General features: G+C 45.1%; 2 protein-coding genes and 2 pseudogenes across 7 annotated transcripts in view; 1 reads left to right on the plus strand and 3 right to left on the minus strand.

Moving 5' to 3' along the window:
* Aamdc (adipogenesis associated Mth938 domain containing) overlaps window positions 1-875 on the minus strand; it is a 29,229-nt gene extending 28,354 nt beyond the window's left edge. For 4 of the 5 annotated variants that reach the window (NM_001177947.1, NM_183251.3, NM_001177946.1 and 1 more), the window contains exon 1: window positions 684-815. The gene's annotated coding sequence lies outside the window, so the exon portion shown is untranslated. Of the gene's footprint in view, window positions 1-683 lie in introns of all 5 variants that reach the window. The other variant, XM_006508114.4, reaches the window with a different exon arrangement.
* Window positions 876-1,187: 312 nt separating this feature from the next.
* Rsf1 (remodeling and spacing factor 1) overlaps window positions 1,188-17,040 on the plus strand; it is a 112,913-nt gene continuing 97,060 nt past the window's right edge. Inside the window, exon 1 of one of the 2 annotated variants that reach the window (XM_011241735.3) lies at window positions 1,188-1,423. In XM_011241735.3, coding sequence (XP_011240037.1) covers window positions 1,222-1,423 — 202 coding nt within the window. In that variant the 5' untranslated portion in view covers window positions 1,188-1,221. The remainder of the gene's footprint in view (window positions 1,424-17,040) is intronic. The other variant, NM_001081267.2, reaches the window with a different exon arrangement.
* Ywhaq-ps1 (tyrosine 3-monooxygenase/tryptophan 5-monooxygenase activation protein theta, pseudogene 1) lies at window positions 12,805-13,768 on the minus strand (annotated as a pseudogene).
* Window positions 16,153-16,759, minus strand: Rpl15-ps5 (ribosomal protein L15, pseudogene 5; annotated as a pseudogene).

The following is a 17,040-nucleotide window of genomic DNA, read 5'->3' on the forward strand; positions in this document are numbered from 1 at the left end:
AACTAACCAGATTCATTAGGTCTCTCTCTGTCAGAGCAAACAGTAAAAGGTGATCGTCTCTCTCAAACTAAAGGAAGTTGAGCTGAAAAAAAAAAAAAAAAAGCCTCTCAGACAAGCTGCACTGCAAAGAAGACTCTGAGATGGGACCAGCTGCCTGGGAGGAGCAGAAGCCAGCTGAGCTGCCTGGAAGAGGTTCAGACCAGAGTCACTTGGAAAGGACATGCCAACGCAGTGAGCTGCCTGCAGGCTGTGCAGTTTTTATAATCTGTCACCCATGCTGGGGTGGGCCCTGGGGTCGCAGCTGTCTCTGAGTCATTCCTGCTCCTGTAAGTGACCCCTTATCCATGCTCCTGTTAAAATAAAACGCATTGGTTCGCCAAGTTGGACTTTGGTGTTATCTGTACTTCGGTCTGTCGGTGGGAGCTCTGTCTGGGGTGAGATGTGTTTACCGTCCCCCCAGGAAAAGTTTGGTCACACAACACTCAGGAGAGGGCAACACCCCTCAGCAAACTTTCTGAGACTTCTCTCCAGGGTCCCGCGCCAAGCCACAACCGCACCTTTCCTTCTCCTAACCTCTCTCCTCCCTGCCATTCTCTTTTGCTGCATCTTGGTGTCTCTCTTCAACTCCCTCTCTGTCTCTCTCTCTTGGTCGTCTCCGTTCCCAGATCCCGCAGAAAACTCACGCAGCGCTTCTGTTCGCGGTTGTTCCTCCAGTCGGATCCGTGCTTCACCTTTCCCTGCAGCTAGCCGAGGGACTCTGAGCCACAGCGGTTCAGCCACCAGGCCTGGAATTCGCCTTCAGCCGGCCCACACCCGAAGCTCCGCCCCCTCCCCCCATTGGCTATCGTTCTTAGAAAGTCCCGCCCCCAACCTCTCCGCCCCGCTTCCCTTGTTTTCATTCCCCCTGTCACACGAGGCAGTAGCGACCCCGAAGTGGGAGGGAAGAAGTCGGAGCCTTGAAGTCGTAGAGGGAAGGGGACGGGAAGAGGGCGGAAAGTGAAGGGCCCAGAGTGCCTCTCTGTCCCCGATCTAACTCAGTTCTCGACTGCTCCGGGCCGGCGTGGTATTGTGGGATCGCGGCGCCTGGCGCGAGACGCTCGCCGCCGCAGGGGCGTCCACTCGAGAGCGCCTCCTGTCGTCCGTAAAGCTACCCTGCCATCCCTCGGTCCCCCCAACTCCTCCCGCCCCCCCATCCCCTCCTCCTCCATCCTCCAGTTCAAAATGGCGGCGGCGGCGGCGGCGGCGGCGGCGGCAGCGGCAGCGGCGATGGCTCCTCCGGGCTGCCCGGGTTCGTGCCCCAACTTCGCCGTAGTCTGCTCCTTCTTGGAACGCTACGGGCCGCTGCTGGACCTGCCCGAGTTGCCGTTCCCAGAGCTGGAGCGGGTGCTGCAGGCGCCGCCGCCAGACATCGGCAACGGAGAAGGTAAGCGATCGGCCCGAAAGCCCGGCGGGAAGCGGCCCTGGCGCGCTTTAGCTCTCCATAGATACCCTGGGGCTCTGCGGCCGTCCCTCGCCAGGGATTGGCCTCCGCGGAGTCCCTACTCCTCGTAGCCCGGGGGTTCCTGGGTGCTGGGGAGGCGGGGCGGAGGCCCCCTAGGGCCACCGTGCCCCGCGGGGACGGAGGTGGGGGCGTCGCGGACCGGGTGTGGGCTAGGGCCCAGGAGGGGGTATTGTGCCGGCCTGACGCTCTGGGGCCGGGTCCCCCGCGCCGGTGTTGCCTCCAGTTCTTACCCCTTTAGGTGGCGGGGGAAGGGGAGCGCAGGTTCCGGCCAGCTTTGCGCTTTTCTCTTCCCCTCCTCCCACCAATCCGCCCCACCGTCTCCCGGGAGGCTGGGCCCATCTTCTCTCGGCGCCCCCTCTGCTCACTCCACCTGAGTGGGCGGGGGCCCGCGGACACTCCGCTCTCCCGGTGGTGGGAACTCCCCCGAGAGAGTCGGCTCCTGCCTTTTCCCGTCCCCTGGAGGGCTGGTCTAGCCCCCCAAACTCCTTCCTCCTTGGGAGATCTGAGTCTATGACCAGAGAGGGGGCTTCCCCCCTATTCTCGCGTAGGAAGGGGAAATGAACTCGGCCCAGCTTCTCCGCTCTGGGTAGGAGAGGGTTAATATCTCCTCCTCCATAGTTTTTCTCCTCACCACCTCCCCCAAAATAATAGAAAAGCATCTCTCCACTTTTCTCTATCCCTTCCCCCTATCTCAGCTACAGGGCTTAAGGGAAGAAGTCACTCTTCCATTTGCTGGCTGGGGTGGGGTGGTTAGTCTGTAGGCTGGAGGAGGGGCTCAGATGGCTGGGGAAACAGTTGAAGAAGGTGCTTGTTGCTCATGTTTCTCTCTGGTGCCGCTGGTCTATTATTGGTGTTCGCAAGTGGTGCTCCTTCCACATAAGGCCACCGCGCGGGTTCAGGGCGCATGCTCTGCCCGGCCCCATTGAAACTTCCTGCTGCTGCTGCTGGTCGTGGTTCTTTTGCTGGAGCATCTCAGCGCTGTGTTTGCTGCTTGCAGTCTTTACACGCTGAGCGCTAACCCTCTCCCCTATTAGTCCCGATCCATTCCGCTCCTTTTCTGGTACTTTATTTCCCTAGGAGAAGCCTAATTTGTGTACTCCGAACATTGCCTTTGTTTAGCGACAGCCCTTGGCAAAAGAAGAAACGTTTCCCAAATAGGTCTTCTTTTCTTCTTTTTCTTTTGATCTGTGCGTAGATGACCAGGGTGGACTGGGTATTGTACAAGGCATGATAGCTGTGACCTTTCTAAGAAAGCAGAGTTGCTTTTTTGTTCTGTATAGAAAATACGTTTCCGATATGATGTATTTACATAGCTAAGGAAAGACCCAAGTGTGAACTTATTCAAAGTATTACCTGTAGAGAAAATGTGTGATATACAATGTTATTAAGTATTAATCCTACAGCAGTTATTGGTACAATGGTCGTATACTTTCTTTCCACTTTCTCTTTTGAGACTGGCCTGGAATTCTGTATACCATGCTGGCTTGGAACTCTTAGGAATCCTCCTGCCTCTGCCTGCCTCGTGCTAGGATTAAAGGCATTTGTCACTACGCCAGGCTCTGCATCTCTTTACTGGTTCACAGTTCTTAGACTGTATCTGGCTATAAAAATCTAGTTTTTTAAACTATGAAATCAGAGTTAAATTACTTTAGGTTAAGATTTTTTGCAGACTTTCTTTAAACATTAAGCTTCTAGTGTATTAATTTCATTATCAAAATATATTCACATTCTTTTTGAAGAAAGTAGTCACTGTGAAGTGTAGTAGTACCCTCACTTAATTTTAGGATACTTTAAAATTAATAGTAATTTATTCGTCAGAAAATGTGAGTACTTGAGGGGAAATGTTTTTAGAATTTGGACCAAGTTAAGAGCCAGACATAGATTTTTTGGTGTGCCATTTGATTTTGAATATTGGATAAGCTTTCATTCCCTTAATTTTTAATCATTGTGTTTACTTGGTGTTAGTATTGAAAGAGAAAAGTTATTAGGATAGGTTTGATATTTCTAGCATTGAACTTTGGGCCATTAGCTAAGGAAAAAATGGGAAAGAAGTTGGGCTGAGAGAGACCATTTACCTCAGGCACAGTATTACCATCGATATGGTTGCTAAGAGGACTGATAATAGTAGATTCTGTCGTGCGGAATCTAAGAATAATTGTTAATTAATGTCACACAGTTCAAGACACGTGGCAAATGAAAAGTCTCTCTGAAGGTGAAAGTTTTACTGTGAAGGAAAAAGATGTTCAGGCTTTGGATTATGGCATACCTTACGGTAGTTCAGCTAAGATTGACTCAATCTTTTGGGGAAAGAAAACTAGAAAGAGTTGAAAGACCAGGGTTTGTGTAGAACAGCTTAATATGTGGGTTATAGAACAGTGTGTCTCATTTATATGTCTCTCATTTTCTTCAGCAGACAAAGATAGTGGCTAAGAGCCAAATGAAATGTTACAATTTTTTTTTTTTATAAACAAGGTACTTTCAAATATTCTGGTACTACAAATTAAAGATTTTTTTTAGATTTAAGATGCATAGTATCGTTTACATGTATTAATTGTAACTAGGTTTAAAGTTTTGTGAGGTTGGGAAGGCATGGGGATGTCAGTCATAATCCGTGAGTTCTACTTTGTATAAGTTTTATTAAGAAACAGCTCTGTGCCATTTAAAAAGTTTTAATTAATCTGAGCACGGTGGCACTTGCCTTTAATTTTAGCAGATCTCTGAGACCCAAGCATGCCTGGGCTACAGAGTGAGTTCCAGGACAGCTAGAACTACACAGAGAAACCCCATCTCAAAAAAAAAAACAAACAAGTAAAAACCAAAACAAAACAAAAAAGAAAGTTTTAATTTTGCTGGCAGGATAGCTTAGTGGGTTAAGGTACTGGTTGACAGGCCTCATGATCTGAGATCCCTCTGAGCCTACATAGGTGGAAAGAAAGAACCACTTGCAAGCTGTCCTCTAACCTCTACTAGAGCTTTTTGGCATGTGTATAGAAAGAGTGTGCATGTGTGCACACATGCTAAATTAAAAAAAAAACCTGCTGGGAGGCGGTGGTGCACACTTGGGAGGCAGAGGCAGGAGGATTTCTGAGTTCGATGCCAGCCTGGTCTACAGAGTGAGCTCCAGGACAGCCAGGGCTACACAGAGAAACCCTATCTTGAAAAGCAAACAAATAAACAAAAACAAAAAAAAATTACTTTATGCAAGTTTTGTTTTTTCCTAATGTGAGCAGCCCTTAGAATACACTTTTGTCTTTTTCAGTCCTCTGCTGTGCTAACTGGGGGAATGGAAAGGGGCTAAGTACTTGAATACAGTATTTATTGAGGTAGATTTAGCAATACCATAGCATTCTTAGGTAGAAACTAGTTTACTGATTTGTCCTTGTTTAAATACTTTATGCTCTTTTTCCTAAAAAGTTGCTTGCAAGCTTTAATTTGATATTGTAGCTTCAGTTTTGAGTGCCTTGTTCCTTAGTCAAGAAAGGCCTAGTGGAACAGAAAATAGAACCAGTGTCCATTCTAATTCCAAAACTTGATAAGTTGTTGTGTGCCTCATAGTAATACTCAGTAGGTACTTCTGGTTGTTTAAATATAAAATAAAACCATTAAAAATTCCATTTAGTTTAAAAAAATGATTAATTGTATGTGTCTGAGTGTTTGGCCTGCTTGTCTTCACTTGTGTTCCTGTGGCCTGGGGCCCTTGGAGTCAGGAGAAGGCATCAGATTCCCAGGAACTAGAGTTACAGATGGGAGCCACCCACCGTGTGGATGCTGGGAATCAATCCTAGGTCCTCTGCAAGAGCAAGGCTGTGAACCACTGAGCCATTTCTCCAGCCCCGAGATTTACTTTTCAAATGGTTTCCAAGTACCTAATAAGTGGAACTGATGTGATTTTTTTTTTTTTTTTGGGCTTAGGGCTGCTCTAAGAAAATTAATGAGACATTGTGGGTATCAGGAATCTAACTAAAATGCTTGGGAATTGCTGCTTTAGAGACTATTAAGTTTTAGGCCAAGGAAGAACGAACAACTGTATTGTTCATATTACAAGGAAAAGAAATTAAGACAAAGGCATAATATACCTGACCATTGGTGTTATTCAGACTGCGGTTTGAAAAGTCTGCCTAAATTATCACCCATGGATGGACTCATAGTTGATGCTAGAATAAGAAACGGGCATTCTAGATGAAGGCATTGCACGCTCTGCTCTCCACCACCCAGGTCTGTATTTACTATGGAACCGGCATACTTCTTCCTAACAGGAAGTAGGTGACTGTGGGATATAGATGGGTGGACATTGATTTTTGTCATATTGCTAAGTGTCACATCTTTTTCTGTGTGTGTCTGTGTGAACAACATAGGGGCACATGCATAGCATCGTTTGGAAGTCTAAGAATAACTTTTAAGAGCTAATCCTTGCCTTTTGAATTCCACTTTGTTGAAGCAGGGTCTGTGGTGTTTATGACACTGTGTAGCCTACTAGAGCTTTGGGCCAATTCTGCTTTCCTCACCTTCTATATTGTTTTGTTTTTGAGACAAGGCCTCACTGTGTAGCCCTGGTTGGCTTGGAACTCACGTAAACATAGATCAAGCTGGTTTCCAACTCAGAGTTCATTGCCTTTTCAGTGCTGGGATTAAAGGGTTGTGCCACCACCATCCCCAAAGAGAAATACTTTTAGTAATCAACTTAGTTCAGGTGTGGTTTGAGAAGTGACATACTTAATAATGATACTGAAATGTATGTAAGTAATGTTACAGTGTAGCAATGTGTTTTTGCATAGTATTAAATAATTTGATTTTTTTTTTTTTTGAGATGGATTTACTGTGTAGCTCAGATTAACCTCAGGCTTTCTGTGTATCTCAGACTAGTTTGGAACTCTATAGCCTAGGGCAGTGTTGAACTTGTGATTCTCCTGTCTTAGTTCTGGTAATGTGTGCATGTTTTTTGTTTGTTTATTTTATTTTATTTTTTTAAATTTGTTGTATTCTTTTAGTGCTGGGGCTCTAAGGAGCCAGAGCTAGTAGGCTGTCTGTGTGGTAGTTTAGTGCTCTGCCACTGATCCACCTCCCCAGCTGAAGCTCCGTACATAGCCCGATCCCATGTTCTGAACTTGGGATCCTCCTGTTGAAAAGTCCAGAGTCCTAGGAATGCCGTTGTACTCATCAGTTGTCGTACTTAGTAACTCTCTCTATAGTCAAGATGTCAAGTATAAAAGGGTATATATGTCTTTTATATTTAAGCAGAACTATATTCTGACTTTATATTCTCTCTTCCTGGTGCTTAGGTAAATGATAGTACTTTTTTTCCCATGAATTTGATGAAGTAAAACGATGACCATTGAAACAAGTAATACAATCTCTTAGTTTAAGCTTATCTTAAAGTGCACACATGGGTTAATAATGGCAGGTTATTGGTCAGTGTCCTTTCTGAAGCTAGAGCCTAGCTTGGTTAAAAACTTCCAGTTTTGGCACTTCTGATTTTGAAGAAGTAAGATTCTTTATTTCTCTTTGAGTTCTACAGGGTATCTCTTGTTTCTGACACTATGCAGTATATTTCTGGTATATCACAGAATTGAGGAGAAGCCAACAGTTATAAAGGTGGAAAGGAAGGCTATTAGCATTGTCTAGGGCAGGAGTTAGTTGGAATAGAAAAAGGTTTGGTTAATGTGAGACTCTAAATGCAAAATGGCCTGCTTTTTTAGTCTTCTAGACTTTAGTCTCTTTTAATCTTCTTATTTAGAGATTTACTGTGAAATTTGCTGTTAAACATCTTTAGGGGCTGGCCAGGTGAGTCAGCAATTAAGGACACTTGCTGCTCTTCCAGAGAACCCAGGCTCAGTCCTGCCACCCACATCCTCTGTAACTATAGTTCCAGGGGATCTGATACCTTCTGGTCTTTGCAGGCACCAGACATACATGTAGGCAAAAAACTCATACACATTAATAAAATAAGATTTAAAAAAAGGTCCTTAGGGGTTGGCTCACTGTATGAGAAACTTAGTGTATATCCTGAGCTCCCACATAAAAGCCAGGAATGGTAGTGCGTACCTGTAGCTCTTATGTTGTTAGGGAGGTAAAGGAGTGAAGAATGAAGTTAGGTGTGCCCCTGGGATGTGTTGGACAGCCACAGTCCTGGTTCAGTGAGAGACCTTGTCAACAAATCTAGTGGAGGGCTGTAAAGGAGTATACCTGAGGTTGATCTCTGGCCAACACATTTAGGTCTGCATTTGAGCACACACTCCAGGAAGAAAAGCCACACTGCTTACTTACTTCATTAATTTCACATGTATACTGGCCATCTGCTGCATGGTCAGTCTAGCAATTAGTGTAAGGGTTTAAAAGAAAACAAAAATGTTAGAAATGGGTCTATTTTTAAAGATTTTCTAGTTTAGTAAGAAACTGAAGTGAGCTTGTATGTTATCCTTCAAGGACATTTTTCCCCCTGGGATTTTATTAAATGGAGTAATAGGATATGCATTCTAGACTACAGGTTATAAGCTAACATGATCTCTCACAGGCTTTTGGTGAGGTAGATGACCACATGTGTTGTGGAAGAATAATAGTAATTAAGCTTAACACGAGCTGTGTCTTAAAGAAGGGAACTTAATATGTGTTGCTAGATTTAAAAGTAGACTTTTACTCTCTGCTTGATGAATATGGTCTCAATATGTTATTTTTCATCTCTGATTTTACTATAATATAGATGCCAAAGCAGAGGTCACCAGGATGCTATTTTCCATTCATGTTAGAACTTGTATAATATCAAATACTGCTTGAGAAAATAACTTCATTTAAGAAGTTATTTCTTAGCCGGGCGTGGTGGCACACGCCTTTAATCCCAGCACTCGGGAGGCAGAGGCAGGCGGATTTCTGAGTTCCAGGCCAGCCTGGTCTACAAAGTGAGTTCCAGGACAGCCAGGGCTATACAGAAAAACCCTGTCTCGAAAAACCAAAAAAAAAAAAAAAAAAAAAAAAAAGTTATTTCTTGGGGCTGGCAAGATGGCTCAACAGGTGAGAGAACTGACTGCTCTTACGAAGGTCTGGAGTTCAAATCCCAGCAACCACATGGTGGCTCACAACCACCCATAATGAGATCTGACACCCCCTTATGGTGTGTTTGAAGTCAGCTACAGTGTACTTGTAATAATAAATAAAAATCTTTAAAAAGAAGAAGAAGAAGAAAAAGAGGAAGAAGAAGAAGAAGAAGAAGAAGTAGTAGTAATAGTAATAGTAGTAGTAGTAGTTGTTGTTGTTGTTGTTGTTGTTATTTCTTGCCAGGCCAGCACTCTGGAGGCAGGGGCAGGCAGATCTCTTTGAGTTCAAGGCCAGCAAATTTCAGGCCAGACAGAACTATAAACACTGTAAACAAAACTCAAAACAAAAACAGAACTCAAAACAAGAAAAACCTGATTTCTTTCAGTAAGTGTTACTTACTTTGCCGGCTTGCTATGTGCTGGGCATATATAAACTATTGGAATGTATTACTGTTGTTATTTTTCTAGATGTATTTTTTTAACGTATGTAAGTGCTCTGTCTGCTTGTATACCTGCATGCCAGAAAACGACATCAGATCCCATTACAGATGGCTGTGAGCCACCAGCTCAGGTCCTCTGGAAGAGGAGCCAGTGCTCTTAACTGCTGAGCTGTATCTCCAGCCCTGGAATGTCTTATTATATTAAGGCACATAAATAATATCCTTGCATTTGGCGGGCTTATAGCTTTAATAGTGAAGATAAACAGTAAAGCTGTAGGGTTTAAAAGTACAAAAGCTGGGCAGTGGTGGTGGTGCACACCTATAATCTCAGCATTTAGGAGGCAGAGATGCTTTTGTGCATTTATGGATTATATAACAAAATTAGGATGACACCTATTTTCTGTTTGTTGGTCTCAACAACTTGAGAGGGGGCTGGCGAGATGGCTCAGCAGGTAAGAGCACTGACTGCTCTTCTGAAGGTCCTGAGTTCAAATCCCAGCAACCACATGGTGGCTCACAACCATCTGTAATAAGATATGATGCCCTCTTTTGGTAGCTGTTTGAAGACAGCTACAGTGTACTTATGTATTATAATAAATCTTTGGGCTGGAGCGAGTGGGGCCGACCAGAGCGAGTGGGGTTGACTGGAGTGGTGGGGTTGACCAGAGCGAGTAGAGGTCTTAAAAATTTAATTCCCAACAACCACATGAAGACGCGTAACCATCTGTACAGCTACAGTGTGCTCACATACATAAAATAAATAAATAAAAACAACAACAACAACTTGAGAGGTGGAAAGATGATGTTGGCTCGTGGTTTGTAAGGTTTTGGTGGTGGATCAGAGGACAATATGGAAGAGGTGTGAAAGAGGGTGTAGTAAATAAAGCTGCGCATTTCCTGGCAGCTAGAAACAAGGAAGGGGAAGGAGATGGAAAGGAAGAAAAGAGGGAGGGATCGAGATCTGTAGCATAGATCCAACAAGAAAAACTCTTCAAAGGCATACCCCAAGTGACCTACTTTCAGCTATGCCCCAATTCCTAATCGTCCATTCAGCTGTGAATTCATTGATGAGTTAATCCATTAGTGAAGTTAGTGATGACCCACTCATCTCTCGGTAGTATCACCAGCTGAGGAGCAACCTTTAATACATAGCTGTCTTTGAAGGTGGCACTTTATATCCAAACCATATACCAGGCAAATTAACAAAAAGTAAAAACTGCTTAGGAATGCATTTGTCCTAAGTCGGGGGACCTTCTCTATGTAAGATCACAGAGTGTGACGTGTACCACATAGAGTCAGCACTAAACTCTAAGAGAAGGCTGGGGAAGCACTCAGCACTGCCTCTAGTAGAGGCAGAAGTAGTTTACCTGAATTATAAAATTCAAGTACGTGGGTCATATACTGTGTTTAAGAAAACAGTCAGAAGCCAAGGTGTGATGACACACACTGAGGAGGCAGAGGCAGGGGTCAGGGCCAGCCTTGGTGCATGGCAAGTTTGAGTTCAGCCTGGGCTGAATAAGAACTTGCCTGGGACAGTTAGAAAGAGAAAAGAGGCATTCAGAGTGAGGGTTGAGTCTGCCCTCATTCTAGATCCCAGGCCTTTTCCCTGCTTTAGTTCTCACTTATTCTTTGTCATTTTCCCAAAAGTAGAATGTAATTATTTCATCTGCTTTTTCTTATTTTTTGCAGTTTATTTATAATAATCGTATATTTCTTTGTATACTTTATGCACTATGTATACTTTGTGTACTGTAGCTTACGAACAGTAGTTTCCTGAAGAGGCATTCTGAAAGGGAACTTGAGTTGCACTTTAACTTTGTCAAAACAAGTTTCCGGTTGCAGTGAATGCTACTCTCATCTATCTAGTCAAGCTACCGAGATCAGAAGCCAAGGACCAAACCCAGATAGTGATGGTTGTGCTTCGTTGTTTGTTATCAGTGCTTTCGTGGCCATCCTCCTCATCCTCCTGGATACTCCTTCTTGCTATTGGTTGTCTCTGTTACTCTTTACTCATGCTGGACTGCTTACAAGTTCCCGAAGGCAGAAGTTCCTCCATGGCTTATGCTTCTTCTTCCTCCTCCTATGGTGGCACATCCCTCCTCTGGCCCCCATCCAATTCTAGACAGTTCAATGGACGGACCATTAACAAAAATCCTGCTCCCCGCTCCCCTCTCCCTGCTCCCCGCTCCCTCCATCCGTGCTGATAGAGTGTCATCAGGTCCTTATGCTTCTCCTCTTTCCTCTCTACTTCTAGGGTGAACAAAAACCAAGCTACCTCCTGCCTTCTACCAATACCAGCCAAGGAAACACACAGCTCTGTCCTGGCAGAGCAGGCCCCTCCCCCTCCACCTAGGTGAACAGAGCCCACCAAGCAAAGGCAATAGATAAGATCTTGCTGCTGAGAACTGGAAAAAGTATACTTAAAACCCTTAGCCCCCAAATTTTCATGCTCCTTTGTCTAAATGCTTGTTCTTTTCCCTAGCAGGAACACCTAATACAATGTTCATGCCTTTTAACCCAACATTTTCATACTTCATTATTTAAATGTTTTTTTTTTTTTTTTATCCCTAACAGGAGCACATGAAACAATGTTCGTCTAACCTAAAATTGTCCTAAACTTTCTTTTAAACTTCAAAAATCATATTTAATCTACTCAAACAGGTCAAACCAACTACATTAATAACCATTATTTAATCTTTAGTTAACAACCAGTTTCCTTTTACAGACAAGCAGTTACTGCCTATCCCAGATGCATAATTAACTTGGTATTTTCTTTTTCAGCCATCCAAAGCTGTTAAGTTCTCAACTCTTCCCTCTGCTTTTTCCTTAATAAAAAATGCAGGTATCTCCCTACTTACAGGATGCCTTCCAGGGCTAAATTCCTCAAATACCCTTGCCTTTTTTCTAGGACCATAACAACAGCGTGCAATCAAACAGTTACAGGGTTAATATTTACATTACCCACCCTGTGCAGACACTCCCCTGCTGGTGTTCTGCTCCCTGTTGGGATTACTCTACAGTTTTATCTCTACAAGAGGGAGAAAGATAGCGCTGCTGCCACAGGCCAGATGGAGACTGACCCACCATCTCCTTGGATCTGCCTGGGGCAGTAAAGCTGCCTTTGTCCAGACATATCATCTGACTAAAGACTTCTGCTACGAGCAGATGCTGACAGCCTTGGGACCTTCCAGTGACAGATAAACTCTCTTGCCAGAGCCTAATGGCTACTCTACTTGGGGAAACTTACATGATGTCTATGCAGATAAATCAAATGTTGTTTAAAACTGATATTAATACAAACTGTACAAACTCACTCTCAATTTCAATCAACTAAACAATAGATTGGTTCAATAACCCTTTGTTTTCCTAGCCCCCACCCCTCATTCCCCCTCTGACTTATGTTGTGTTTTCTTTTGATGCTCACTCCCCACCCAACCCAAAATTTTCACTACAAATATCTTAAGAGACAGTCATTCCAATGGCACCTCTCCTTTATTTTATTTATTTTATTTTATTTTATTTTTTGTCACAGGGCAACTTTATTGGGTGGTAGCATGGTCACACCCAGCAAACATGTGTTCCCTCTCATTCCCTCTCATACACACACACACACACACACACACACACACACACACACAAACAAACACACAGAGACAGAGAGAGAGAGAGAGAGACAGAGAGAGACAGCCCTTGCCACAGTCCAGTTCTCAGCCACAGGGGTGGGGAGCCTCCTGGATTACTAGGCAACAGGTGCCTGAGGGAGGCCCAGGGGGAGGAAGGGGGTGTGCAGAGATCGAGGGTGGAGGTGGGGGTGGGGTGGGAGTGGGATGGGTTGGGAACACCCACCAGACAGCTACATGAGAGTGAGATTCCCCACCCTGGTGGCCTCAGCTTGGCTGCACCCCCTTCGAAGGAGCCTTCCAAGGTGTGGCTGAACATTCAGGGTTTGGGAAGGGCAGAGACCCACTCCGTTTTAGTCCTCTCTGCAGGCTGGGAACTGGAGGGCAAGGCCAGGGCGGTCGTTGGGCAGATTCAGCTCTGAGGCTCCAGAGGAGCCTTACCAGCCTCTTCCCCAGCACTGTCGGCTGTCCACAGCGTCAGGTTGTTTCTCAGGAGCTGCATGTCAGGGTGCTGTTCTTGTAGGAGTCCTCACTGAGGGTGTGCAGGTCAGCCAAGGCCTCATCGAAGGTGGTCTTGGGTTGTTGGCTATATCGTAGTGGAAGACAGAAAAGTCTTCAGGGCCAGGCCCAGGCAGATGGGGTTTGTGAGCAGCATCACCTTCTTGCTGATGTCCACGGCCTCCTGGTAGGCTGACTGGGCAGGATCGATGATGCGTTTCCTGTCATCGCCAGTGGCCACCGAGGCTAGGTAGCAGTAGCAGTCACCTTTCATCTTCTGGTAGAAGAGCAGCTCTCTGCATCTCTAGCCCCTTTGATGAGGTGTGAGTCCAGCAGGCCGAGCACAGTGTCGCACACACCTCTGAGCTCGGTCTCTACCTTCTCCCGGTACTCTTTCCCCTCGGGGGCCCTTCTCTTCTGACCCCTCCTCTTCTGCTCGATGCTGGACAGGACCCTCCAGGCCACTCTCTGGCTGCCCACCACGTTCTTGTAGGCCACGGAGAGCGGGTTCCGCTCCTCACAGGAGAGCTCCTCACCCTTTTCCACGGAGCTCTTCATGAAAGCTGCCATGTCCTCATAGCGTTCAGCCTGTTGGGCCAAGTTGGCCTTCTGGATAAGACTGGCTCTCTCCATGACTGTGAGGATGGACAGACAGGCGGGTGAACTGACTGCCTTGAGAGTTGTGGCCCGGTGGACCACACTAGGAAACTTCGTAAGGTTGAGCAGATTGGAAGCCCTGGAGCTCAGAGAGGATAGTAGGAGCTTTACCTGCTTCCTTCAGACCCCAGTCACATGACCACACACTCTACATCGGAATGTGACCTAAGGTCATGTAGATCAGAACAAAGTTCTCCATGCTAAGGAGGTATCTAGAGGCCCTGAGGGTTTAGCCAATAAGTTCCCTTCCTGGACTTTCCTTCCTGCAAAAGTCCACCCTGAGGAAGTGGTGTGCACCCATTTTCCTTGATGAACAATCAGGAAACAATTTAGAACCAAGGACTCTCTTTCATCAAGAACTGCTAAGGGGAGCATGGAGAAAGCCTTTGGCTATAGAGCTGTGCTGTCTAAGACTCCTGCAGAAGGCCCCTCTGCAAACACAGCTTGCTTAATGTTGATTTAATTTTATACTCAGTTATTTTCATCACTCCTGTTGGAAGGGCCTAAAGCTTTTCTGTTAGCAGGGTAAGATCGTTGCTCAGGGGTGGCTATGGGTTCTTCTGCATAGTTGTCATAATGCAATACTAGATGGGAGCCAAGTGGCCCAGTAATTGGCAGTAAGCTGGAGCTGTGTGGCTTTGCTATTAACATGGCCTCTAGGTCTCATCCGAGATTGAAGAGCTGGTCTAGAAGCCTGGTTTCTGTGTCTTGGTGAGGTTTCTGTTGCTGTTCTCTCAGATGGGACATAGAGAATGAAACCTAAAACTGCTGTGTAGAAGTAGAAAAACAGTTATGTAGGATGGGCTTCGTTTGATATTTTGATTTTGTCAATATGAGGATACCATTTCAGAACTTGTTGGCGATTTTGTCCTGATGCCAAGCTGAAGTTTGTTTAACAGGTATGCATGGTGGTGCAGGCCTGATATCTCAGTACTTGGGAGGCAGAGATGGGAGAATTGCTTCAAGTCCCAGCCTGGTCTACAGGCCAGCCAGACACCACCTTGAGAAAAAATGAAAACAAAAACAGTTCATTTTATGGTTCTTAAAGAAAGTAAAACCTAAACAGCTTTTTGCTTGCTTGCTTTTTAAAGGCAGTCTCACTGTGTAGACTTGCCTGGCCTCAAACTCACAGACCTGCTGCTGTCTTCTGAGAGCTGAGATGAAAGGGCCTCAGTTTTCAAACATTTGGACAATACTATTTGGTACTTTCATGCTGAGGTATGACTGTTGGAAAACATTAAGATGTGTGGTGCTTTGAATAGGTACGGCTCCTATAGACTCATGTGTTTGAATGTTTGGTCAGTGGGGAGTAGCACTGTTAGGAGGTGTGGCCTTGTCAAGAGTCAGTGTGTCTTTGTGGAGGCAGAGCTCTGAGGTCTTCAGTGTTCAAGCTACATTCAGTGTGAAGCACACCAACTCCTGCTGCTGGTGGATCAAAATGTTGGAAGACTTGGCTCTTCCAGCACCATGTCTGCCTGCCTGCTGCATGTTTCCCTCCCTCCACGATGATAATGGACTAAACCTCTGTAACTGTAAGCCAGCCTCAAGTTAAATGTTTTCTTTTGTAAGAGTTGCCATGGTCGGGGTGTGTCTTCACAGCAATGGAACCTGAAGAGGCTTTATTTTCTATAACTAAATGATTATGTTTCTGTGAGGGCAGAAAAATCTCAGATTCATGGCACTGCTTCATTGTGAACTAAATTTTGTTACTGGCTGTTCAAAATATTTCACTATTAGCAATGTCTCTCAGCCTTCATATTCAGTCACATGAGCCGCAGTTTGAGAAGCTGGGCCTAGGTGGAGAGAAGGCATGCTAATGACTCCTAGTGGCCTGCTCATGTGTGTGGTTGAATGCTTGGCCATCACTTGTTCTACAGGGAAAGTGGAGAGTCCTGGTTGTGAAGCTTTGGCATTTGGTTAAGTTATCTCAGACTTAGTTTTGATTCTTTTTTCTTTTTTTGCTCTATAACTTTACAGTTGGCTTTACAAATGTAGCTGTAACTTCCTCCATGCTTAAATGTTAAAAATCTTCTAGGGAAAAAAAAATGACAGGCTGGGTTATTTCTAACTGTGACCTTCTTTTGGAGTTTGGACAATAGTAAGACTGTAACCATTGAAAACGGTGACTACTCACCTAGTAGAGACGGTTTGTTTATTGTGGAGTTCAAGATGGGAGTCTGGGCCTTGTCCATGTGAGGTGAACGCATCACCATTGAACCACATTCCCACCTCTGGAGGTTCCTTTTTATTCCTATTGCAGACTTGCTGAGCACCTAAAGGCTCTATCTATGTATGCATTGAGTCTTCTACTTGGTCTGGGATCTGGAATCGTTCTATAACTTTTGTAATTTTTTTGACTGTCCTAAATTGTTTATTGGATATGAATTTTACAAATATCACGTGTATTAGCGGTAATGGTGGAGCTGGAGAGTATTGCGCCTTCTCCAGGCTGCACGGCTGGAACCACCAATAGTGTGGTGGAACTTGTGGCCCTTTCCAAGGCCACGGCTCTTTCGGCCAGCAGATGTCAGCCCATGCATCTCTGTGTTTGTGGACTGGTTTGGTGATCCACTGGGTGTCAGGATTTCTTCTGATAGCTTTATGGAACGGATCAATGAGGATAACCTCAAAAAATTTATATGTGGAATCTTCACCAACCCAGTAGGAATTCAGGACTCTCAAAGCTCCACAATGGCGCCCAGCTCTCCTCAGCAACAGACTGAAGGCTTCGGGCAAATTTCAGCTGGTTAGCACCATGGTGGACAGGCTTGCCTTAAGTTGCACCCTTAGGAATGGGCATTTGCGACCACCACGGTGGACATGAATCCTGTAAATGACATAGCCTTGCTTAGCCTTGTACCCCAGTCTTCGAGCTTTATCAGGCCGGGTGGGGCGGGGAGCCCTGTGCAGCGCAGAGAGCTGGCGGTATTGCCAGCAGCGGACCCTCAGAAGAAAGCGCATCTCGTCGGACTGCTTCTTCCTCCATAGCTCCTGGATGTATTTGTATGCACCCATCTTGGCTCACCTGATGGCTGCCGCCAGAGGAAAGGCAATTTTTGTAATTTTAAGAAAAAAATTTATTAGTGTTGATTGTGATCAACTAGTTTATCTTTTCTGTCTGGTTTTTGTTTTAGTTTCTCTACTTATAACCTGGTTTGGTTTGCCATGATAACTGGATCTTACCCCTTTCCTGTTTTCTTGTATTTTAGACATCTATCATCCTTAATTATCTTCTCCATACTTATTTATTTGTTACATTGGAGATGCCCAGGGTCTCATGCATATAGATGACTCTG

This window comes from Mus musculus, chromosome 7 (genome assembly GCF_000001635.26).
Source record: "Mus musculus strain C57BL/6J chromosome 7, GRCm38.p6 C57BL/6J".
In the NCBI taxonomy this organism is placed as follows: domain Eukaryota; kingdom Metazoa; phylum Chordata; class Mammalia; order Rodentia; family Muridae; genus Mus; species Mus musculus.